A 25,594-nucleotide genomic window follows, 5' to 3' on the forward strand; every position below is an offset into this window, starting at 1 on the left:
TTATTCATTTATGTTTAGGTTTGTTCTGAATGTTTACAGTGTAGACTATTATTCATATTTGTTATCCTCAATGCCATAATAAATATGTAGGCTAAGTAACTGGACGGTTTAAAAACAAAATATGAATAATTCAAAATCCTAATTTTAATAAAACACTTGGTAAATAAAAAAAGAAAAACAATCCGTATAGTTGCACAAACTAGGCGGATGAACTTGAGCTTTCTGACGTAGCCTAATTCCCGCGTCTTGTGAAGTGGGTGGAGTTTTGCTTAATTAAAAATGCACGACATTGAGTCAAAACATTAGATTATAATTGAAATGATGCTGTCGATATATTTTACTATTGTATTTATTTCAGAACCTTTCTTTAAAAAGGCAGTCATACACAATAAAGCAAAGATGAGGGATTTGAGGACTGACACTCAGGGAAGACATCAAGTGTACAAAAACACATTTATTTCCCATCACTAGGAGATAACGGTAGACACCAACTCAGAGACACGGAGGCGCATTACTGTACATTAACCGTCAATAATTACAACAATACTTATCATAGAACAGATACTTTTTTTTTTTTTTTTACATTGTACAAGGTTGTCTCAGTATAAATAGTGGATATTGTATATATTTCCCTTTTTCAGGTTATAAAGATGCAGCAGCGCTCCACTGACAGATGTGCAAAACCCAAATAAATACTACTATGTCCATAAGCACAAGTTACATGAAATACACAAGTTCTCAAAATTCTCCAGTCATTTTATGATTCACAGAATAATATGAGGAATCAGATTGAGGGGGGTGGGGGAATTATTTGTTTAACCTTCACCTGAACCTCATTCTGCCTGGTGACTCCTTCCATGGGCAAAATATTGTAAGTAAAAGTTGATTTGGGTTTTGCTTTCATCACGTCTGAAGTAAGGTGATGTGAGCATGGATGATCTGATCTTGGATGTTTGATGTTTAACTTATCAATGCTTGAATTATAATATAAATCTTGAGATGTAAGCTAGACTGAATCTCATAAAGAAATGACAAGATCATATTTCACCCCAAAACCAAAAGGAAAATTACATTCTATTTTGTTTCAAGAAACGGAAGTTTGTTTTCCTGACATTATGATCTATGCAAATCATAATTATTTCTTTGTTTTTGGGGGTAAAATAGGATCTTTCACGAGATTCACCTGCTAACTCTGCTAAAAGTTTTCTTTTAGAAGGTTCATGAAAACTGAGCCTTTTAAAAAACTGAATTTTACTTTAAGAATTCCAAATATATTCAAAACAAAATCCAGTGAAAGTGAAAATTCACATCATTTGACCCCTTTATTGTGGGAAACATGAAATTACTTTATAAATAAAACATATTTTAAAGGTCTCTCCTCAGTCTCAGTCAGGCACGAAAAAAACTCTCTCTCAATACTTAAGGGAAAATGTACTGAATAAAAAAAGAATACTAGGAACAACAATCAAATTAGGCCAAAATGAATATCATAAAAGAGGCAGGATGGCACAGGTTAAAAGTCATGATAGTTCCTGAAATCACACATGGATGGGTGTTTTTGGGTCTCTAGAAACACAGTTAATCACTCCAGTGTTCTGAATATATTTTATAAAAAACCATCTTCACTCTTTAAGTTTAGTTTTTACTCTTTAAGGAAATAAAAATAAATCTGTTTGCTCGTTTAGAGTTATTGATCTGTCCCCCTTCAGTAAACAACGGAGCGCTTCTTCACGTGTGATTCAGTGTCAGGGTTTGGTGATGTGAACTTCACTGGCCCCCGTCCCATTGGTGGTGGTGGTGATGATGTACTGCGTGGTGGTCTGCTGACTGACGGCGGGCTGCTCCAGCGGGTCGGAGTGAACCTGTGCTACGGTGGACGGGACGCTCACCTGCTTCCCATCCAGCTCCGACTGTCCGTCTGAGATGACGTAGTGTGTCTGCAATGCGCGAGAAACAAAACAACAATTGCAGGACACCATCTGAAAGTGGAAGCCAGGTTGTTCTTCTAGTGAACGTCAGACTCACCGTTTTGACCTGACTGTTGTTGACGGCCGAGGTGACGGGGGTGCTCGCCTCTGCGATCACATACTGAGTGTGAGGAAGAGCCATCATCTGGATCTCAGATGCTTATAGCAGCAAAGGAGGGAAACACAATGCTGTCTTCATACTCGCAGGTTAATATAACTTTGAAAACAGGCGCTTTTGCTAAAGGTACTTACGATAACCCCTGTAGTTCCAGTTGCTGGGAAGGTACGCGTGCTGTGCAGCACCTTGAGTCTGATTAGTGGACGTCTGTAGAGTCTGGCTCTGAGCCAGGGTCACAGGGGTCAGCTGGGCAGTGCTTAGCTCCTGGGCAGCTTGCTGAGAGGAGGGACTTAGAGGCTGACCTGACACCTGATTGGATGGTTAGGAAGTGTCAAAAGGAGTAGTGACAGTGAGTCTGATGCCACTAAACTACATGCAATTACATACATGCATATTTTTTTCCTACCAAGATTATTTACATAACTGTCAAATACTCGTCATCCACTGATGATCCAAAATTATTTAATTTCTCCTCATAGTACAACATTATGGACTACAAACATTTTTATGGACATTATAATACTTTTTGATTTTCTGTGATATGAAAAAAAGACAGGAATTTTCACAACAAAATCATTCCGAAGTGTTTTTATTGGAGAGTGCATTTGCACAAATAAAAAAAAATAAGAATTTTTTTTTAAAGTGCGTGCCATCGTTTTAGGGCTGAGCGATTTAGGTAAAAATGTTATACTGTTATACTGTAAAATAAATCAAGCACTTAAATATAGTTTTATTTTACAGTACAATCTTAATTTCCTCATTTTCAAGTGTCAAATCATAACACTTTTATTGTGGCAATTTGCCTGAAAAATTTCAGAAAACTTCAGACATTCAGAAACCCGCAGTGCATATATTTATTTAAAAAGGGGAATTCACCACTGGCAAGATGGGCTTTTAATAATACTTGGCTGTCTATGCCGTAGAAACACGAAAAAAATATTTTTTTCTAGTGCTACATGACTAGAGAAAACAGAAAAAGGCCTGTGGCCTTCCGTCAAAAACTTCAACACCCATAATGGAATTTTGAAACAATTTTGGCACTGCAGCTCTGTCAAGCCGACTGTCCGTGGGCATAATACAAACATGCCGGCTCTGTAGTTTAACAAATGGGCTGCGTTTTCCAAAAGCTCTGTAATCCTAAGTAGATCGTAGAACCGTTGCGGCAATGATCAACTTTGCTCACAATGCTTCTGAGAAACAGCCCTGGACAGTGCTGGGTAGATTACTTACAAAAGTTTAGTCCATTACTGATTCCAAATTACATGAAAAAAAAATAGTTAGTTACGTAATCCATTACATTACACGTTTACGGTAATATAATCTGACTACTTTTTGATTACTTTCGACTTAACTTGTTTATCACATCATATTGAATAGGATAATATTGTGCATTGTGCATATTTTATAGTGCATAAAATATTACATTACGTCCGCATTTCCAAAATGGGTTTCGTGATGGAACTGAAGGGAGTTTGTGAGTTTAATGAATAACATGTAATCAATATAAAAGTAACTGTAGTCTGATTACAAGTATTTTAACATGTAATATAATCTAAATAAAACAACTTAATTTTTGGAATCTGATTACATAATCCAGATTACATGTAATCAGTTACTACCCAGACCTGGCCCTGGAGTTGTCAAAAGTCCTCCAAATGACGCATTTTCTTCATCTGGTAGACTTTTGCTGACAAATAATCAGGAATGCAGGTGACACAGAGAAACACTCCAAATTGTCCATTTACATATACAACTGACACTGTAACAATACAAAGCTGGATGAAAATGGGAGATCTGATCCTTTAAATCCCTGCCATTTACAGCCCAAATATGCTGTAAAAGAGCCGCTCACCTGTGCATTGGCCTGCACTGTCCCGGTGGGCTCAGACACCTGTATGTGCTGAACCTGAATCGAGTGCTGACTGTAACTGTGAGGGTCATGTAACTGACTCACATCTACAGTAGAGTGCTGAGAGTGAGGAGAGGACGCCTGCAGAGACAAACAGACACAACACTCACTTATCAAATCACTCCGAAACACATCATGTTGTCGGAAACCTTGTATCTCCAAAAACAGGAAAAAAATGCATTTTTTTTTTTTTAAATAAACTAAATTGTATTATTAACACTTTACCAAAATCAAGCTCAAATGGAGTTATGAGGTTTCTGACCAACAAATCTCAGAGAATTTCAGACATGTTTTGTCCGTCATTCGAACTGCCGCATCTGAGGCAGTAAACGTACTGCATTATGTTTTAACCAACTTACATGTTATAAGGGAGAAAGAGCAGAAGAAGAGATGATAATATGCACATACCCAAAACAAGAGTTCAGATGGCACGCAAGAGCTTGCTAGTAGCCTATAAAATGACCCAAAAATGACATCGTAGGCTACGCACAAGACGTTAATCAAACCAATACATTTGAAAACAGCCGTTGCAATTTAACCGCACAGCATTGGTCAATCTGTCAATTAAAGTAACAAATCAATTCCTTAATTGTTTATTTAAACAAGCTTATGCAATTTTAAGAAAAAGACTACAGGAGTGTTTTATTTTTGTACTATTATAACACACAAGATACTTTTCAGTTTAGAAACTGATTGTGACCAAATACCTTTTGTTTTTTTATCAGCCCTACAAAAAAATATGACCTATGCATCAGTGCATTCTGTTACTGCTACCCCAGAGGGACTGAATGCCGATAGGTGGAACAAATTGTAATTTGCACTACAGTCTGTTCAAAATAAATGAAAAGTAACCTAGCATTGGGGATTTGTTGCTTTATTCTGTTGTACCGAAACTCGTATCGAACTGTGACCCCAAAACTGAGTTAAATACCAAACCGTGACTTCTGTGTACCGTTACACCCCTAATAAGTATGTAAAAGCAGCAAGGAGAATCGAAGAAAAGAAAAATGAAAAGCCATAGAAATAAAGAGCAAAAAAGCCAGTGTGAATGAATGTGTCCGTACCGGGGCGACCTGCACCACCTGCAGCTGTATGTGCTGTGGCTGAGACAGGCCTCCTCCTGCCTGAGACACAGGGATGTACTGGATCCTCTGGAAATCCCCTTGTGCTGTGCGGTAGTCTGTGGTCAGGGTCTGGGAAAGCTCCGTCATGGCCTGTGTCAATAGGTCCGTCGTCTAGGAGAAAGACAGAAACTGATGAATATTGTGTTGTTTACCATCTAACCTGTAACACTTTTTGAATGCGTCTTTAAAGACTTCAGTAATATATAGTGCATTTTTAAGTGAAACAGAACATTCAGCAAGAAACCCATTTGTTTAGAACAAGGTGATCTAATGATCCCAGTGAGATTTTCTAGAATGCAAACGGGGTATATTTTGATTTGATGATGTTCATGTTGCTCACCACCACAGTCTCAGCAGTGGTGCCGTCTGTTGTGATGACAGCAGGAGTGCTGCTGATGACCGTGGTGGACAGAGGTGCCTGGATGCTGTTGCTGTTGTACTGATATTCTGGATGCTTCTTACGAATGTGCTGGACCATCTTCGTCTAAAAAAATAAAGATATGTTAGTACACATAAATCCATCCAGATTCACACACATACTGACTCAGGAATGACTGTACCTTGCTGCTGTACTGTTTGGCACAGTGCGGGCAGCACACAGGTGCAGTAGCGATGGTGCCCGTCAGCTGGGTGTGTGTGCTCAGCATGGGGTCAGGCTCCCCCGGCCCGGCCGGACGCAGTTTCCGGATGCTGGGAGGCAATTCTGCCCCAGGGTGGTTCTTCAAAATGTGCGCCTTCCTCTTACTGGCACTTTTATAGACCTGAACAGGTAAAGGATGATATAGATTAATGAACAGAGTTTTTAACAATACCCGTTGTTGTCTTAGGACAAGTTTGATGAGCTTGTCAAACCAAAAATTATTCAGACACCAGATATCATTTTGTGATATTTTTTCACTAGTGGGTGCAGGACACTATAGTTAATATAAGTGAGGATAGCAAAATAAAGTAAACTGTGACATATTTTACCCAAAAAAATCTTCATACAGTGGACTACCAGTAAAATGTATACAAATTGGGGACCAAAAATTATTTAGACACTTTGACTTGACCATGTTTTGCTTAATTTTTTTTTCTTTAATTGCTAATGCGACCTTTTTACACCACAGACTGAACAAAATTAAGCACTGCTTGGTAATTGGTCGACCTAATTTTGGTATTATCTAATTGTGTTCTTAAACTGACAACTATTCAACCTAATTCATTTGTGAGACAGTCCAACAGAAGGATGGCCAAAACCAGTGAAATATCAACTGATGTGATAAGTTCTTGTCATAATTTATTACCATTTTCTAAACTATAGCGAATAAACTGCGATAATGTGAGAAATGTTGAAGGTGTCTGAATACATTTTGGTTTGACTAATATATATATACATACATACATATATATATAAATATAATGTTCATTACATACATAAAAAAAAACTGGCTGATATTTCCATGTTCTCCATTACTTTGAATTTTTCACAACATTTTTTTATTTTCCAAGACCAAAATTTGAGTTAAGATATAAACTGTAGACACGAAGGCACTATGCAGGAAGAGCCAAATGGCAACTCTATTTTCAGAGGAGGCTCAAGTCTCTTGGCTCAAGGACACACTGCTATTGTCTTTCTATGGGTCTGCTGTAATGGCAGTCAACGTAAAGACCGAAGGGTCATTAAACTGTCATGGGTCAAGCCCGTAAGACAGAAGTGGCAAAGCTGAATGAGTCCAGACCTTATCACAGTACTGGCAGAAGTAATCTCTGTTGGGTTTAATGATGGGCAGCGTCAGCTCAGGAACCTCCTCCAGTCTCATCTCAGGATGTCGTTTAGACAGATGATTGACCTGAGGACATGTGCAATTACATCATTAACGTGAGAAAATGAGCCACAAAAACACTGATTCTAGGAGGCCTAAGAAACAGCAAAAAGGTGATGGACAAACTGAGGTCAAAGGTCAATACCAGCATCCCTCGTCTCCTGAAGCCCATCATACAGAGTCTGCATTTAAACATGAAGCTCTCAAAGTCAGTGGTGGGCTCCTTCTGTTTCAGAGCTTTGGTGCGGTGGATGCGGTCCGCCTTTTTGGCCTCGCGTTCAGGGTTGTGCATCCTCTGCATGTGTTCCCGTAGTTTATCCTTCCTCTGGCCAAAAAAAATTATAATAATCGAAAAACACACAATGAAATGAATGAGAAAAACCTTCTACGGCAAATTTAATGTCTAAACTGTAAATGCAGCAAATGTATTTGGGTTCAAACATAAATGCATTAACATCACAAAGCACAGCATTTATGTGTGTGTATGTGACTGCACTTCTACATGCATGTTCCTCATCTGGGCATATGTGAATCACCTTAAACTGTTTTCCACAGGTGGAGCACAGGAAGTCCTTGCGGTCCGAGTGGCGGAGCATGTGGAGTCGTAGTTTGTCAGGTCTGCAGAAAGCTTTATCACACTCCGTACACTGGAAGATCTTCTCTGAGTGGAAACTCCTCACGTGCTTCTTTACCTGCACAACACAGATATATGACTGACCAATGCCACATGATCAGATTCAAAAATCGAGAATATTGCCATGCAACCAGACATTAAAGAGGTCTTATCACTTTTAATGATGTTTTCCCCCTTGAAAGTCCACTTAGCATGTCAGCAAAGGTTTCTGCACTAAAAACAGCCATGCTTTAGTTTATATGACCATTTCCTTAAGTTATTTTTCTTACTGTACCTTTAAGCCTCTAAAGAGTCTTATATACGTTACTAAACATGAATTATAACTCTTTAACTTCACTGTCTTACTTAAATAAATTCAATTTTGCATATTACAATATTTACAAACCAGTTGGCACTATGGCACTAAACTTTCAGTAGCAGATTCCAATAGCAGTAAAAGACATCAAGTACCGACATCAATACCACAGTAAAAACTAATATGATAACACACTTTCTTTTATTAATAAAGTTTAATATTAATATAAATATGAACAAATTAAAGGTGTGTTGCATTTAAGTATTTCTCAGTTGAGTAAAAAATTATTGCCTTGTGACATCACAACCACAGATTTCTGAGTGAGACATTTTTATAGGATTGTTTTAATAAAAATCTGATTTTTGGAATGGTAAAAAATGACTTTAAAAGACAAATAGATAGGGCTGGGCGAGGCGGTTTAGAAATTGCATCCACATGTGTCTTATTTGCTAGCACATCTCACCTGTATGAAGTCTGTGAATGTTTTCTTGCAGGAAGGACAAGAAAAGCAGCCGTTGACCAGGTGAACCCCCACATGCACTTTGAGCAGGTCTAATCTGTCATAGGACTCGGCGCAGAACAGGCAGGAGTATGTGCGCTGGTCGGAGTGCAGCTGCAGGTGATCCTCAAGAGAAGCGTTCGTCAGAAAGCCCTTCCCGCACTGATGGCACATGTGACGGCAGCCGTCCCGCCCGTGGTACCGCATGTGCTGGTCCAGCTTGTCTTTATCTCGGAAGGCTTTCCCGCACTGGGGACATTTAAAGGGTCGAAAGGACTTACGGATGAACAGATGCTGGAGAGCGGCATTCTGGGTAAGAGAAGAGAGAAAACATGGAGGAATGGACACTTCTGAGAGGAGAAGACAACTAGAAGACAATCCGAGCAGGACGATGAGGAATCACTTTGATTACACTGAATTAATATGGTTTGCAAGCAATGACATAATGCACTTGCTCGAGTCTGTATGTCACAGAGATGGCGGTTAAAACAAGCCCTTGTGTTTGCATGCTGAACACAAACAGGATTAAATCTTTCAGTCGTACTTACAGTTCACCCAAAAATGTACTTTCTGTCATCATTTACTCACCCTCACTGCTCTTTTTACCTTTATACCTTAATACCTTTATTCACAGAACAACATTAACATTACAATACAATTCTTGGCTGTTTTAATTTCTCTGCTTCCAAACGCCATAGAGCTTTTATTTTGGCTGAGAATTGACATTCTCCTATGGCATTCTAAACCTCTCCTTCCGGTCAAACACGGTGACATGATGACAATTAAATGATGGCAGAATGTTGATTTTCGGGGAAGCTGTCCCTTTAACTCTGTTGGTTGATGAAGCTTGAGGACTGAACTGATACAGACAGATGTAATGGGGATGTAGGGAGTCAACACTGTATTGACTGAAGGAATAAGTTTCCTCTGACTCCACTCTGGCCCGCATTAGACCTACCTGCAAGTCCACCTTAACGTGCAGCACGCAACAAAAGAGAAAGACACACACACCCACACACGCGCGACTGTTAAACAACTCTAGCCTGCTTAACACACTACATTGCAGAGATGTGAGGGTGTGGGTCACTCGTGACGGGCTTACCCTAATCCTCCTCGCCCTCCTCATGTCCTGAGGTGTGAGGTGAGGGTCTACGGGACTGGTCTGAGACAGGTCCTCTTTGGGAGACCCTGGGACCTCTGTGGCCGGAGGTGGGGAGACAGAATCTCCCTCGACTTGCAGTGACTCTGTGTGAGTTGCTGGGGTATCAAGCCCTTCCTCAGTCTCGGTCTCCATCGATTCGTCTGCCATCTCCACCACCTTCAGTCCATTAAGAGCTCCATCTGTCCTTTCCTCAAATGGTAGTTTATCTACAGATGCCAACAGCTCCTACAGCCGGTGCAGAGACAAAAATTTAGCACAGAATCCATTAAAAGTCCATTAAACCAAACTTTGCAAGTTTCAAAAAGGTCATAAAGAGATTGTAAACCTAATCTGATCTGCGTAAAGGGAATACGGTTGAGATGTATGTGTGTTGATCAATGTTCATATGTGAATAAAAGCCTAAATTAAACCTGTTCATCATATAAAGGGATCGTGTCTCTTCAGAAGACTTAAACTGCTCGATTTATATGGATTCATTTTACGATGTCTTTATGGACTTTAAAGATTGAGTGTGAACGTTTTGGCTACCTGGACTTACAATTTCTTTAGCATCATAGTTATCATCCTTGGTGTGAATGGATGGGTTTAAAACCACATGATGGTGAGTAAATGATTTTTGGGTGTACTTTCCCTTTAATGGACTGGTCAACAGTACCTGTGTCTTGTCAGCACTCTCAACAGGAGTCTGTGGGCAGATGAATTTGGTACGCCGTCCTGGTCGCCTCGCAGCACAGAATCGTTTCCTGCCCCGTCCTCGGCCACGGCCCTTCGGCCTGGAAGAACAGAATATTAGTCAGACTCAACAATGAACTCAGGAATACAATCATGAACACGGGAGAATAGGAGTCGTTTATGTGCGTTCAAACCTTTGGATGAGGTTCAGCTTGTCATCGTGCATGTTTAAGTGCTGCTGAAGCTGCTCCGAGCTCATGAACCGTCTGTTACACTCATAACACGGCCAGTTCTTCTCCTGTTCACGTAAAACTGACCCAGAAACAACAGGGGGTTTTAGAGTTGAACCAGGAACCACAACAGAATTTTTGTTGAAAATATTAACACTAACTGTAAAGAGATTGTAATAAAGAATGCTTTACATTTACAGGAAAACGAAACAATAACATTGTTTCTAGTAGACTGAATATTCTAACTCTGACCTGTTAACACTCTTTATTATCTACAATTGAGTGATTTTAATTATCTTTAAAATTAACTGTGTTCATTTTTAATTATCTTAAAAGTGCCTTTTATAACATTTATATTTTAAACCTTTTTGGCACACAATGCACAACCATACGTTTCAAAATATTTGTTCTTTAATAAGCGTTTATAATTTGAGAGTAGCATACCAAAATCCCCAAAAGCACAATACGAACTTTCGAACTGTTAACCATTATATCCTTAGTAAATTTATAGTTTGTCATGTCAGTGGCTGTGAATGAATAAAAGAGATGATAATTGCAATTTACCTTTTCTCTCTTCATCTGTGACATCATGAACCTTTTGGTTGACAAACTCAGCATATGATGCAGCGTACCACACCTGAAGTGCAAGATAGCATGTGAATTCATCACAAAATAATAGTTTACTGTGAAACAAATATATACACACATTACCATAAACACATTTAATATTATGCTGGCAATATAAAATTAAAATGAAAATATGAATATATTAATATGAAAATTGTTTTCATTTGCAAAATCTAAAATCTTTTGCAATTTTTTATGTTTTAATATCCAATCCCAAAAAAAAAAAAAAAAGATGCTTTCAAGTCATATTGAATATTGTTTGAAATGCTGGAGAAATAATAAAATAAAGATATAATAATTATAATTGATGCAAAACAAAATATCAATAAAGATATCCTTTTTATCCTTGATTCTGACCTTAAGCTCCTGTTTGGGCTGAATGTTCTTAATGGTGGTGTAAAAAATGTCCGAGCCGTACTGATAAGCCACCAGGTTCTGCTCCAGGTGGTTCTGGGCCGGCCGGACAAACATCATCCAGTTACATCGCTCCTCATCGGACAGGTCGAACCACAGGTCCTCCGCCCTCTCGCCCTCTTTCTCTGGGTCGAGCATGTATAACTACACAGCAGAATTACACATGTAAGACTTTTCAACACTGTACTAGAAAACTACTGGAGAAGGGTTTACCCGTACTTTCAGGTGGATGTGCGTGTCCTGCAGTTCGCTCTGTCGCACTAGCGGCCCCTCTATAGGACCAAACTGTGTGCGTTTGGGGATACGCCGCTTGGTAAAGACTCCGCCCAGGAAGCGGTCGATATACAGGATGAGAGGAAGACTGGCCCGAGCCTTGGACATCACCGGGCGGTTCAGGATAGGGTGCAGAGGACCGTGCTTTATACATGCTCCAGAATTAGCATTATTACAGTCTTCACACCCTACACACAGAAATAAAAATACATGTTCACATTCAAAAGTGACTTATGTATGAACCTCGGGAGTTAACTCACATTTTGAAAATCAAAATGATTTCCTCTCACCACAATCTTAACCTGATAGTTCACCAAAAAAGGAAAATCAACTGTCATCAATTAATCACTCTTTTATGTCGTTTTTTTAAGCTAAATCTGGTGAATAGACTGTCAATGGAGGGACAGAAATCTCTCAGATTTAATTTAAAATATCTTCACTTGTGTTCCAAATATAAAGGAAAGGTCTTATGGGTTTGGAATGACATAAAGATGAGTAATTGATGACAAAATGTTCATGTTTGGGTGAACTAACCCCCAGTGTTGAACTTCTACTCACAGAGGTTCTGGGGAGTGAATGGCTGGGGCGTCCTGGGTTCCCAGTCATCCATGTCAGAATCATCGCTATCATTGTCTTCTTCCTCGTCCTCTGAGTCTACAGTGGAATCTGTGGCCCCCAGGGGACTCGACGAGGCCTCCGCCATGTTGGGGAGAGACGCATTAGCTACAGCAAGTTGGCTCTGTCAGGAAAATAATCAGTGTCAGGTTAACATTGTATGAATTAAACCATCTTTTACATTAGTGAAGCACTGTAGTCTCTCGTGCCTGTGGCAGAACAATGTTATGAAGTCTTTCAGGTGAACAATTGCATTATGGGACATGTTTAGCAGTGCAGTGTCACCTGTGGCACGGGTTCCAGGATCGCCTGTGGGCCATCAGCGACGTTGCTCAATACATGCAGATTGGCGGTGTTCATATTCTGACCGCTGGGTAGCAACACAGTCACCTGGGGCAACAGATCATGTTAGTGGGCAACATCAAGGGGCAATTGCTAAAATATTACATTTGCAACCAGATAGTATTATTTATGGTACATGTAAAAATGTAAAAGATCACAGTACCTGTTGTGTTGTGCCATCTTGCTGAATGTAAGCCACTTGGGGTTGATCTGTAAACTGAACAGGAGCGAAAAAGAGCAGTAAACCTTTAGAGTTGCTGTGTGAAACATGATGAACTGTATATGTTTGTGATTAATCCCGATAAATCGCATCTAACATAAAAGTTTTTGTTTTGATAATATAATATAAATATATAATATAAATCTCTCTCTCACACTCTCTCTCTCTCTATATATATATATATATATATATATATATATATATATATATTATATATATATATATATATATATATATATATATATATATATATATATATATATATATATATATATATATATATATATATATATATATATATATATATACACACACACATGCATATAACTAGGATATTGCACATAATAATGCCTTATTCTGCATGACTACCTTACTAACTATTAATAAGCAGTAATTAGGAGTTTATTGAGGCAAGAGTCGTAGTTAACAATGAGAATTGAGCAAAATTTTGCTCATTGTTAGTTCATTTTTGTTAATGCATTAACTAACATTAACTACTGGGACCTTATTATATTAGTGTTACCAAAAAATGTGTACTTAAACAAATATTTAAAATACTGTTTTTCCGTAGTTTCTACATTAATTTGGAGGTTCATTGTGAAAATATATTTACTAATCATAATGTTAGGTGTGATTAATTACAGAAACTTTTAACTACAGATTTTTTTTTTTACCAAATCAACAGCCAAATTATATATAATTAGAGTAACATAATAGCAATAGATAATAGATGAATGAAAATTTTTCAAAATTATCAAAATTGTCTCAACATGCTGCATGTTGATGCATGCATGTTATATTCAATCCCAAACCCCATTTAATCCACAATGTTAAAGGTGCAGTAAGCGATTTCTGAAAAATGCTGTTGAAAGTGGATTGGACGGAGCAGCACAACACACTTCTTGTCTCCCATCTGGAGAGACCCAAGCGGGAAGGCCTGAGGTTGCGTTGTTCCTGCTTCACAGTAACATTGATTTTGCTGTTTCACAGAACCAAGTTCTGCTGTTGCTGTCATGTTAGCTCTAGTAACAGGACAGTTCTGAGTGTCATTGAAGCATTATTTTGCTTTGCTACAGCTATGACAAAGAGACATCCACTCTTGCAGTGCATGTTTGTGTATTTTGAGGGTGGAGCAATGAAGGGAGGGCTGTGTTTGTTTGGGTTGATTTCATATATCAACAGTGTTTCTCAGATATTGCTTACTACACCTTTAATCATGAACTCTAACCTTCTTCACTGGCAGAACCAAGGATCAAATCCATACATCTTCACAGGTAGATGAGCTCACCTGTGTTCCATCGGCAGGGTGTATGTAAACCAGTGTGTGTTCGGCGGACTCAACAGAGGTGTAGGAGCTTCCGTCCGCAGCGTATAAAACCTGCTGCTGACCGCGGTCTGACTGCTCTCCGCTGTACACGATCTGGGCCACCGCACCGGCCTCGAAGTGCACCTGCACACCCGTAACACACACAAAAACCTCGTGAAAACATGTCAAAGTGGGATTTCACACCCCCATTCAATAGAAATATAAAAAGAAGTGCATGTTTTATTGATTCTACTTTAAAAAACGGAATAGCTTCTTGCTAACTCAATAGTTGTACATGGGTAATAAATCTAAAGAGAAAGGTCTGGCTGTACCTGAGGTGTGTTTCCAGTGTCATTGTTGGGTGCCGGACTCCACACAGGTGACGACTCCTGCTTGGCCTCCATGGCAAACGTATGAGGTGAGAGCGAACACCTCCTTCACCTATCCACCTGTCATCAACCACCTGTGTGTTCATTGCAGAAACTGACATGATTTATCGAGATTTCATTCATTTCCATGACTTGCATCATGAAAAACCCACATGGATTGATTACTTATCTGAATGTTGGGGGAACATGTCATAATAAAAGTCTGTATGATGGTAATGACCCTGACAAGCATGTCATAATAAAAGTCTGTATGATGGTAATGACCCTGACAAGCATGTCATAATAAAAGTCTGTATGATGGTAATGACACTGACTAGCATATCCTTGTATAATGTAGTATGCTGACCTCAGTAGGTTTCACTGTTAAAGTCACCCTGAAATCAAAATCGACAATTCTTGATTTTATGGAATAGGCCTACTGCATTAATGATTTTTCTGTGCACATCATCATTATTATTATTTTTAAATCATGTGCCCTTGTAATCTTTATACAAAATAACTTCCCCTCACTCTTGCAGCAACATCCAAAAATCACATACTTATGAAGGTAATATGATGGCATAAAGAATCGCATGCGCAGGGTAAGATTTGTGAAAGTGTACATAAGATTGCAAGCGTAAATAAAATTTGCATGTGCAAGAGAAGATTTGTAAAGGTGTCAATCGCCTTCAAGTGTAAGAAAAAAATTTCTGCAGCATTTTTCTGTAATTCAAGTGTAATTCATGCATTGTGAAACTGCAGCTTTATGCTAACGCAAAATAAATATGATCTGGATTGTTCTGACTTCCATTTTTACACGCTTACACTTTTGGCATGTTTTTTTTCCGCACAAATATGTGAACAGCATTTTGCAAGCGAAAACAAAAGAGTCAGGAAATGCAAAACAGATTTATCACGTAAAACCAAAATTTGTGTAAAAAAAATTAACTGTTGCAAATGTCTAAATTACTTGTTGTGTACATGAGGCAAAAAAGTTCCCGAAATAACCCGATTTGTACAGTTGCGTCTTTCTTTTAGCTGCGCTTCCAGTTTTGGCACGATTCTCTCACTCATTGAGTTTTGTAAGCGCGAAGAGGAGGGCGGGTCCACCTTCTTCATGTAGCCAATCAAATGAGCTTCTCGCTGACTCTCGTTTTACTTTTATCTGATTGGTTCAATAACCAATAAGACATCTTTATCTTAATTTGACTCAGCATCGTTCTCGTTGCCGTAATGTACTTTTAATGCAACATACATATGTTAAATAAATAAATCATGGTGGTGGTGAAGAGACGTAACTGATGCTGGTAGGTCACAAGATAATGACAACATGGCGAATGTAGTATGTCCACATTACATTCATACTATATCAAACTGAATTTAATATTCAAAATAAGTACCTACTCAAGAGAGTATGCGACACAGCCCTCTTTTCCTCTTTTCCCCAATCAATTCCCCACAGACAAAATGAAGTCCCGCCCTACATTTTATCTTGTTCAAGAAGCCATTTGACTGTTGAGGGTAACGCATTACAAATTACAACTCGAGTTACGTAAACAGATTACCTTTTTAAGTAACTAGTAAAGTAACGCATTGCTTTTAAATTTACAACAAAATATCAGTTACTCTTTAAAATATGTAATGCAAGTTACTTTGTTTTCCTATTTATTGACAGACAGCTCTCCTGTCCCCATTTTGAGAGAAATCGTGAGTAAGTGCAGAGGCGTTGTGTACGCTGTGTGTGAACATGATGGTTATTGTAGTTCTAAATGTGAGCATGCATTTATTCATCTGACTTGCACAAAAACGGATTCAGTATTCCTCCAAATGAATAAAATCAGTGAAATGCAAAATCAGAATACTACACAAACCTCAAATAATTAAACATGTTAAATAAAACAGATATTTTAATGCATTTAATCTCACTTTTTTGACCAATGTACTTGCTGCTGACCTTCGATGATTCAGTTGTTAAACCATAAGCAAAAATGACTTTCGATGTTTTGTTTTTATTGTTGAAGTGGCTGCGTCCAAAACCACATACTCTCTTGAGTAGGTACTTATTTTGAATAAGTAATTATGTAATGACTTCTAAAAAAGTATGTTCTATATAGTATAAATGTGTGTAGTATAAATGTAATCTGGACCTACACTATTTACAGGCATTCATTTGCATTTTCTTCGGCCTTATTATTTCAAATCTGGTGTGAAAGGGCCTTTACATTTGTCAAAAAATATAACTTTTTTGTTATAAAAAACAAGCTCATCCCAGCTGAGAAAAAGTAACGCAACACATTACTTTTCCTAAAAAGTAACTAAGTAACACAATTAGTTACTTTTTAAGGGTGGAACATGAGAGTAACGGGAGTAAATACTGTAATGCATTACTTTTCAAAAGTTACTTTTTTCTCATTTTTCAATTTCTCTGATTTTTCCAGGGGTTTCCATGATTGTGAATCTTGAATAATGTATCCTCTATATTCCAAAATAATGGAATAACTCCCTTAAAAAAAAAAAAAAAAAAAAATTATATATATATATATATATATATATATATATATATACTGTAGTGGTAGGCTACTATGGTACCGTACTGTGATTGCATCACACCATGATGATATAAGCCATGAAATATTCATGGTACTCCAATGTTCTTAAAAAAAAATCATGATTAATCTATATAAATGACGTGCATATAGTTAAATAGGGTTTCTGATGTGAACGGAACAGAGGAAATCTCAAACTCGACCCATTTCACCTGTTCATTTTGTTCTTTGTGATTTATTTTAAGCACTCCGTTTAACCCAAATACAGGCACCCCGTACTGGCGGTCAGTCTAATCACTACGGGGGTAGAGGAGATACACGGCTGGACAGAAAATCCCTAACAACCGTGCTGAGAGAAAAAACACACGCAAACGCCTATAACCCCGGCCTTCTTCAAACCCTGAGACTAATTCAGAGATTATAAACGCTGTAATGGTGAATGAAGCAATCAGGCTGTTTGTCAGGCTCTCTCCCCCCCTGTCAAAAGCCTGCAGGTTGGGAGTTCCAGTCGGACTATACCACACAACCCGCAGCGGCACAAAAACAATTTCACTCCGGCATTATCAGACATTAACCCGCACTGGAAGCCAACAATGATAGTGGGATGAGAGCAGATGCACTGTTTGACCCGGAACGTCACTGCGGTGTCGTTTTAATCGTGCGCATTGGTTTCATGGAGGTTTTTGAATGCGGGACAGGGGCGCTTGGCTCCCCGCTCAAAGATGAGCTCGGCCGGCGGGCGCGCTCAGTGAGTGTCTGCAGCAGAATGAGGAAGACACGCCACGACTCCATTTTGGGTGGGACTAAGACAACAACAAAGCACGGCGAAGACACTCAACAAAATATATCTACACCCTAATCGACCATCCAACGGAAAACAGGCTGTGAATTTTACGTGACACTTACTGAGAGACGATCCTGAATCCGCGCTTAAGCTTCGGGTGTGGATTTCCCGAGAGTTTTGAGCATTTTTAGGAAAAGGTTGAAGTGGGTCTTCCCTCTGAATGGTAGCTGCAGAGATGGCTGCCTTGCATATATTAACATAAACTACCTAGCAACAGACGCGCGGCCCCGGGCGACGATATGCACATTGTTATATATAAATACATCGATGGAGTTTTTCAGGAACGATAGGGCTATGGTAATATATTTGCTGTGGGGGTTACATTACGCGTCGTTGAATTTTGATATCTATAGATAGTTTTTCATTTCGAGATAATTGGCATTTTATGCTCGTACGGCATTTTCCTTTCAGCGCCAATGAGAATTTTCCGCCATTTCTCCCAACCAATGAAAAACAGAAAAACGTGTTCGACTCCGTCCAATAAGAAAAAAGAGAACATGCCAGACCTACCAATGACATTTCAAGCGCTTCACACAAGCACGCATGAATGTGTACATGTAGGCACGTATACATGTATACATTTTTTAAAATTTATTTATATATATATTTATTTATGTATACGTGTGTGTGTGTATATATATATATATATATGTAGAGTTCAGATGCAAAAGCCTCTAAGTGCCATCTGAAATTTTCTTCTAGAATGATCATTTTTATCAAGCTTGTATATTTAAGTTCATTAATTTAACTTAAATGACAATTAACAGGTAGTTTTCATTGCCATTTAAGTGAAATTACTGAACTTAAATATACGAGCTTGATAAAAATGATCATTCTAGAAGAAAATTTCAGATGGCACTTAGAGGCTTTTGCATCTGAACTCTTCATACATTTTATATATATATATATATATATATATATATATATATATATATATATAAAAATAAATAAATAAATGTGTGTTTTCTCTATAGTCTCTAAAGGTGATGATACACAGTGCAACTTTTTTGAGCAATGTTGCATGGGCACTTTCCCGTTTAGAATGGGCAACAGATTTCTATCTAGATACTTTAGATCGGCCGTGGGCCATGTGTCTCACCCGCAGTCTGGTCTCACCTGGTCGCCCGTTGACGGCAACATTGCTCAAAATGCCACCTTTAGGGTTCATTTGAACAATACATTAAAAATGCCGTTTTTGCGTGTTAAAAATGGAAATCAGTCTACTTTCTTCAGATATAAGAAGAACATTTCCTTCATCATACATTTCTTATATACTGGTACACAAAGCAGAATAAAGACGACACAATGACACGTCCATGGAAGTAGTGAATTTATTGTTGTTTCCCACCTGTAACCAAGAAGCCATTTTCCACTGGATTCAATCATATTTTACTTCTAATATATGAACTTTGTATTATTTTCCCCTCACCCCTACGACCATTTCCACAATCAAGCAGGCAATGACAAGGTCCAAGATTGGAGCCGTTTAGGTGCATAGTGAAAGTCACATACAGAAATACTGTCACAAGAAGAGGGAAAAGAATAGAAAACAAAAGAAGAGAATAAACTTAAAAATATATCATAACATCTCATATAAGAACAATGCACACCACAGGATGTCCCTGATTAAAAGCCATGATTGCAACATCAACTATACAGGCATACAAAGACATTGCTAAGAAGGGGGGAAGAGAGAGAGAAAAATAAATCGATTACAATTTTTCCTTGCCTTCCATATTAGTGGACATGCAAACCATTTTTCACCTGCCTTGGCCTCCAGCTGGGTAACTTTAGTGCATTTTTGCGCTTTATCGTGGTTTATGTCCTTGTGGGTCTAATGCTATAAACAATAGATGTCATATTATTACAGTCAGACGACTCCAGTAACGGATCTACGCTCTCTTTGATTTAAGCAATGTGTGCAAAGTATTGCCACATGATAAAACTCCCCATGGCAGTTCCCATTAGGCAGCTATGAAATGAAAATGCATGACACGAGCTGAATCAGGCCAGATTTACTCTATAAAAGGGGAGTGTTGGAGTGTGTGGATGTAACGGCAGGAAAAACAACATTCTTCTTGTGGAATCCGAGTAAAGAGACATTTTAGTGTGATGTGGGAGACTGGAGGCCCCGAACCTTGTGGCCCTCTGTGCTTCAAACCAATGCGCAATGACCATCTGCAGGGGCCGCACCGTTTAATGGTCCAAGTATATGACACCATAACCAAGAGATAAAAACAAAAGACGTGGTAATGTTATTGAAATCGGGCACCTCTACATTCACAATCAGCCAAAATATCTGGCAGGCTGTCACGCCATTCTGTTTGAACCATTCATCGTATCTTACACAGGTGATGGTATCAGATGTTTGGACCGCGATATCAGTCCTTTAATCTCCAAGTTTAAACCTGTAACCCAGCCAAGATTTAAGCTCTGGAAAAAAAATATGAATAAATTTACCATCTACTTTTTTTTTTTTTTTTTCTTTGTTCTGTTTATGTATATCATGTGTTTTTAATAATTACAAAGTAAATGATTTAATGATTTTCTTCTCATATTTTCTGATTCACTATACATTTAAGTTGTTACAAATAACCTTCATATACAAGCAATCTATTTAAAAGAAGTATATCCGGCGGCCAGCGATGGTGTAGACAAACTGCTGTGTCTTTATATTGATTGTTTCAGCTTTGCTGTACCACTATAGGCTAGATCTTTATAAAATTAACATTTAAAACAACATTATAATACTCTCCAATTTTATTTACGGAAAATCAATTCCAAGCTAAATTTGCAGAATCACGTTCTCCTGATTTAAAACCACTGATAAATTGCCTTTGAAAGAAAAAAAACAAAGTTACAAGAGCATAAAATTGCGCTCCATGGTACAACAGTAGCAGTATTAGAAGTAGTAGTATTAATAAACCGTTGTTTTCTTTAAATGAACCAGAATATGCATTTCAAATGCATGAAATGATTTGAGAGCAGTTTTATATTGGTCAGTAGTATGTTCACCCCTCTCTAGCTCCACAGCCCCCACGATGGCTAAATCTGCATCTGCTCCAGATATTTGTAGGTGGGGTTTTCATAGCCATGGTTCTGCATCTTGCTCAGGTGACGCTCTTCTGGAGATAGCATAGGGTCAACCTGAAACACAAGAGGACGATTGAACATGTCACTACATCCATAAAAAACATAGACTATGAATTATACACTACTGTTCAAATGTTTTAGAAAAAATACAGTATTGTGAAATTATTATTACAATTTAAAATAACGGTTTTCTATTTGAATACATTTCAAAATGTCATTAATTCCTGTGATGTCAAAGCTGAATTAGCAGCCTTCAGTGTCACATGAGCTGACTTTGTGATCATGAAACATTTCTTCTTATTATCAATGTTGTAAACAGTTGTGCGATTTCTAAGGGTCTGTTTACACCTGGTCATATCATGCACTTTTACTGATCGGATAGCTGTGGAATTTGTTAAAACGGTTCCATTTACACTTGCCCACATAAATGTGTCTCCGCAAAACGGATATAAATCCGATCTTCAGTTCCCGCGCTATATGCAAATTTATATGCACTTCAGCGAAAGCAACAGATATGAGCTGCATTTTATCATCAGCTAATTTCAAGATCAAAGAAAATCTCAATACTTGTAATAAAGATGATTGTGTGTTGAGCGTCTGCGACATTTTATTTGCGCCATTTTACGCGTTGGCTTGCTGAAGATATACGCAGCAATTTATCTGCAGCGATACGTGTTGCGGTAGCGCCGTCATATCCGGCTATAACATGTCATATAGCCTATAATAACTAAGGGTGTCACAATTTCGATTTTAAATCGAAACCGATCGAAATTAATGCTCAATCTCGATTATCGAATCAAAAAATGGAATCGTCGATGCTGCCACGCCCCCATGTCACGTCAGAGCGGAAAAAAACCCCACACGTGTTGAAGTGCTGCCAACTCTCACGCATTCACCGTGAGACACGCAATTGACACTTTTCACACGCTCTCACGCCACACATTCATTTTCTCACGCACAGAAAAATCGCGCAGCAAAGAGGACACGGAGACCGACAGACTAGAGCAGGTTACTTTATGATATTAAAAAAAAATCTCAGATTCTGTCAATTTTATTATGAAATTCAAACAATAAATGCCGTTTTGGCGCTTGTAAATGTTACGTGACAGATCCCTAGCGCACGTGAACCGATCATCTCTAACGTTACTAGCTAATAGTAAAAAAACACGAACACTGTTGAAAGATACAGTACAACTTACCGAAATGTATATTCCTCATACATAATATCGATCAATCAGTGTTTTTTATCAGCGTGAAGAGGTCAATAACATAGCTGGAGAACATGTCACATTTACCTCAGGAAAGCCATTTAATGAACATAATAGGCTACAGCACGTAGTTGGCAAGAAAAAATAGCTATAGAGAGTATTTTTCTAAATATGTGTTCTATATTACATATTTATTATATTTTTTACTTATATCATTAAATAAAGTTGTTATTATAATAAAAAAACACATTATATTTAATTATTTTTAACCTTAAATAATAGCCTACTACCAGCTGATAGGGCTCTCTGTATGTTTACAGCATTAGGTGAGTTGTTTTTTTTCTTGAGACAAATTAACGCCTATCTTGTGTAGCCTACCTAATATTTATCCAAATGAGTCAATATTAAATCAAATCACAATAATTGAATTGAATTGAAATAATAAAAAAGCGTAGCTTACCAGAAATTGTACCATGTAAACATTGTAACATGTTGTCACTAAACCTAATAAAATTCAGTTTAGTTACTAAAATGTTAGTGACAATCACAATACACTTATTGTGATGCAATTTTTTTTACAATCAAACAAATCGAGAATCGAATCGAACTGTGACTTTAGAATCGAAAATAATCGAATCGAGGATTTGGAGAATCGCGACACCCTTAATAATAACACGCTCTCACACGTTTATTTGTTAACATTTTGGGAGTAGTAAAGTGTTCATGTGTGGTTTCAACAACCAGGTGCATTTGGACTTGTCCAGTTTCGTCTGGAATGAGTCTCAGACCACCTCCTGACGTGGTTTGAGCGATCAGTTTAAATCCGTTTCGAAAGCGTTTCGAAACACATCCCTGACCCTCCCTTCATTGCTCCGCCCCTAAAAATATTGAAAACACTGTGCAACACAGGCATTGACTGACAGCTTGTGCAAGTATGGATGAATCAACTGTGATTCAACAGCATATTTGGGCTCTGTGAAACAGCAGAAACAAAGTAACCTCGGCGTCCACTATCAGGCCTTCCCACTCTCTAATGTCTCTCTTTTCCGATGTTAACGCGAGTCCCTTCTTCTTCCAATTAAATTCCTCCGACCTTTTCCGCTTTGGTAATATCTCAGCTCTCTCTCTTTCTACAAATGTCCCGCTTGCTCATCACTCTTTCCCCTCCCTCATCATCATGAGTGGACACGTCCCTATTTATTTACACAGCCAGGACTATGTATGAATGAACACAGTATTTTTTCAGCACACACAGAACAGACATCTAAGCAAATATTCACAAAATTGTTTAGAAGTTGATTTAGTAGCGTTTCTCAGAAATCACTGCACCTTTTGATAATTTTTACTTTAATGACTAGAAAGTTCAAAAGAACAGCATTTATTTGAAACAAATATATTTTGCAACAGTATAAATGTCTTTACTGTCACTTTTGCTCAATTTAATGCATCCTTCTTTCTTTTTTTTTTACTTACCCCAAACCTTTCAATGGGGGTGTATATTCATTCTACTTTTTATATAATGTATGCATCTAAAAGATAAAAGAACAACATTTTCTTTGAACCTGCTTGTCCTTGAGTGCATTATCCTTCACAGGGATCGAGAGAATATCTCTAGCCGTTTTGTAGTTATCCTCAAGGTTGCATTGAAAACAACAAGAGTGAATGATGGAGCGTCACGTGTGACCGTTAGCTCACCTCCACAATGCCGTGACTGATGGTGCCGTACTGCCTCTTCCTCAGCAGCACCAGACTGATCACAATCACCGTCGCTATGGCCACCGCAATCACCAGCAGGCCAATCAGAGCGCTGCTCCCGAAGCTGAAGTCATCCACCAGGGGGCGGAACGTCTCCTTCTCTGATCCACGACTGAACTGCGAGGGAAAAATAAACACCAACCGTATTTACACTCCCAGAGCACAAAGAGCTACGACAAACATGGCTAAAGACCTTTCAATGCTGCGACGAGTGCTGCTGAAGCAGGGGACTCGTACTGTAACTTGTGTGCAGTAATACAGTAACAACAGTACAGTTGCCATGTAAATCAAGCCTGTGTGATTTTTTTTTTCATTCTGAATTTGTTGCATTTTCTATCACAAAACAGCCATCTTAAAGCATCAGTTCCCCCCAAAATGAAAATTCTCTCATCATTCACTCACCCTCATGTCATTCCAAACCTGTAGGACTTGCTTTCTTCTGACATTCTCTCCACCAAAGAAAGTTATACAGGTTTGAAAACGACATGAGGGTGAGTGAATGATGACCGAATTTTCATTTAACCCTATAAAGACTATTATATATTTGATATACAAATTTCCAAAGGTCTCTAAATTATCAGCATGATCGAAACTTCACTGAAAAACCTGTTTAAACATGAGTATCAAATATGATACGTCAGGCTTGCGAGGAACGCTTTTGTTCATCTCTCGATCATTATTGTATAGCATTGTATTGTATCTTTTGCTCCCCAGCCAACATTAAATATCATCTTACTAAAACATTATTGGGAGATGGTAACAACTGATATTTATATTAATTATGTAAATAGTCCGTTATACAATTATAAAGATCTCAATTTACATTACAAGCTATTAGAATTTCATCTTTCTTTTTGGTCATTAAATATCAGTAAATGCAAATTACATTTTTGCTCAGTTTGGGGTTATTGTCCTCCTTGAGTATGAGCTTCATATTCTCACTATATAATGCTATAGGAGACAGAAAAGATGTATCGAATACAATACTCAATAAAAATGCATATGCAAACTGTGTGTTACGTCACATTTTCAAGATCGAAATTGAGCTTATGGCATGAATGAATGTGTTGGTAGTATTGATCTGCTTCACACAGTGAAAAACTGAATGTGCACAGACAGCCAATGACAGCCGTGACTGGCAGTTTTCACGCACAAATGTTTAGTGCTCAATTACATTTGTGTGAGAACCTAATGATGGCGAATGACGCGTATCCACCGGACATGCTCATGCGTCTCGCGTTAAAAACATGCACACGTGCTGTGGAGGATCGTGACAAACGATGTAAAACTGTCATTTGCTCACAGGTCGAAGTGAAGCAGCCTACTGTAATCCCCCACCAACCCATTTACAGCCCATAATATGAGACTGCAGCGTTTGACAGTACCAAGTATTGGGCACAGGAGGGCGCTGTACTTACCAGAGGATCAACACCCTTCAAAATCACTTCGTTAACATCCAGAGTCTCATCAATCACCTGTCAACACAGACAGGGTAGTCTCAGTTACTTCCTTGGGAACTGAAGATTGAGTCAGTGTGTGAGATGTGCAGTGTCTGTTAGATTACTGAA

The 25,594-nt window shown here is 38.3% G+C and overlaps 2 protein-coding genes across 10 annotated transcripts in view; both read right to left on the minus strand.

Moving 5' to 3' along the window:
* Positions 1 to 339: 339 nt before the first annotated feature.
* Positions 340 to 18,170, minus strand: prdm10 (PR domain containing 10). Of its 2 annotated transcripts, none has more exons than XM_079874066.1 (23): positions 18,033 to 18,170; positions 14,545 to 14,675; positions 14,195 to 14,356; positions 12,850 to 12,903; positions 12,630 to 12,734; positions 12,288 to 12,468; positions 11,676 to 11,917; positions 11,400 to 11,600; positions 10,980 to 11,052; positions 10,380 to 10,497; positions 10,169 to 10,286; positions 9,454 to 9,735; positions 8,316 to 8,660; positions 7,460 to 7,615; positions 7,069 to 7,248; positions 6,840 to 6,950; positions 5,679 to 5,879; positions 5,459 to 5,602; positions 5,059 to 5,229; positions 3,938 to 4,075; positions 2,220 to 2,394; positions 2,026 to 2,126; positions 340 to 1,937 (listed from the first exon to the last, which is right to left on the minus strand). In XM_079874066.1, exons 2-23 carry the CDS (start codon positions 14,614 to 14,616, stop codon positions 1,746 to 1,748), a joined length of 3,522 nt encoding a protein of 1,173 aa, XP_079730192.1. In that variant the 5' UTR covers positions 14,617 to 14,675; positions 18,033 to 18,170; the 3' UTR covers positions 340 to 1,745. The 2 variants fall into 2 exon arrangements, with proteins under 2 accessions (XP_079730192.1, XP_079730191.1); XM_079874065.1 differs by having other exon boundaries at positions 9,454 to 9,738.
* Positions 18,171 to 19,287: 1,117 nt separating this feature from the next.
* Positions 19,288 to 25,594, minus strand: part of aplp2 (amyloid beta (A4) precursor-like protein 2) — an 82,489-nt gene continuing 76,182 nt past the window's right edge. For 4 of the 8 annotated variants that reach the window (XM_079873663.1, XM_079873662.1, XM_079873659.1 and 1 more), the window contains 3 exons: positions 25,445 to 25,501; positions 23,967 to 24,143; positions 19,288 to 21,117 (listed from right to left, as the gene is read on the minus strand). In XM_079873663.1, coding sequence (XP_079729789.1) covers positions 21,016 to 21,117; positions 23,967 to 24,143; positions 25,445 to 25,501 — 336 coding nt within the window. In that variant the 3' untranslated portion in view covers positions 19,288 to 21,015. The remainder of the gene's footprint in view (positions 21,118 to 23,966; positions 24,144 to 25,444; positions 25,502 to 25,594) is intronic. The other 4 variants (XM_079873660.1, XM_079873665.1, XM_079873664.1 and 1 more) reach the window with 1 other exon arrangement.

This window comes from Squalius cephalus (genome assembly GCF_949319135.1).
Source record: "Squalius cephalus genome assembly, chromosome: 6".
Taxonomy (NCBI): domain Eukaryota; kingdom Metazoa; phylum Chordata; class Actinopteri; order Cypriniformes; family Leuciscidae; genus Squalius; species Squalius cephalus.

Bases quoted from the DNA above. Each gene is read 5' to 3' on its own strand.
- prdm10 (XM_079874065.1), bottom strand. From the start codon at position 14,616: ATGGAGGCCAAGCAGGAGTCGTCACCTGTGTGGAGTCCGGCACCCAAC. The intron at 14,357-14,544 runs GTACAGCCAGAC...ACGGGTGTGCAG, and splicing joins ACACTGGAAACACACCTCAG to GTGCACTTCGAGGCCGGTGC. The intron at 6,951-7,068 runs GTATTGACCTTT...ACATGTCCTCAG, and splicing joins TCAGGAGACGAGGGATGCTG to GTCAATCATCTGTCTAAACG.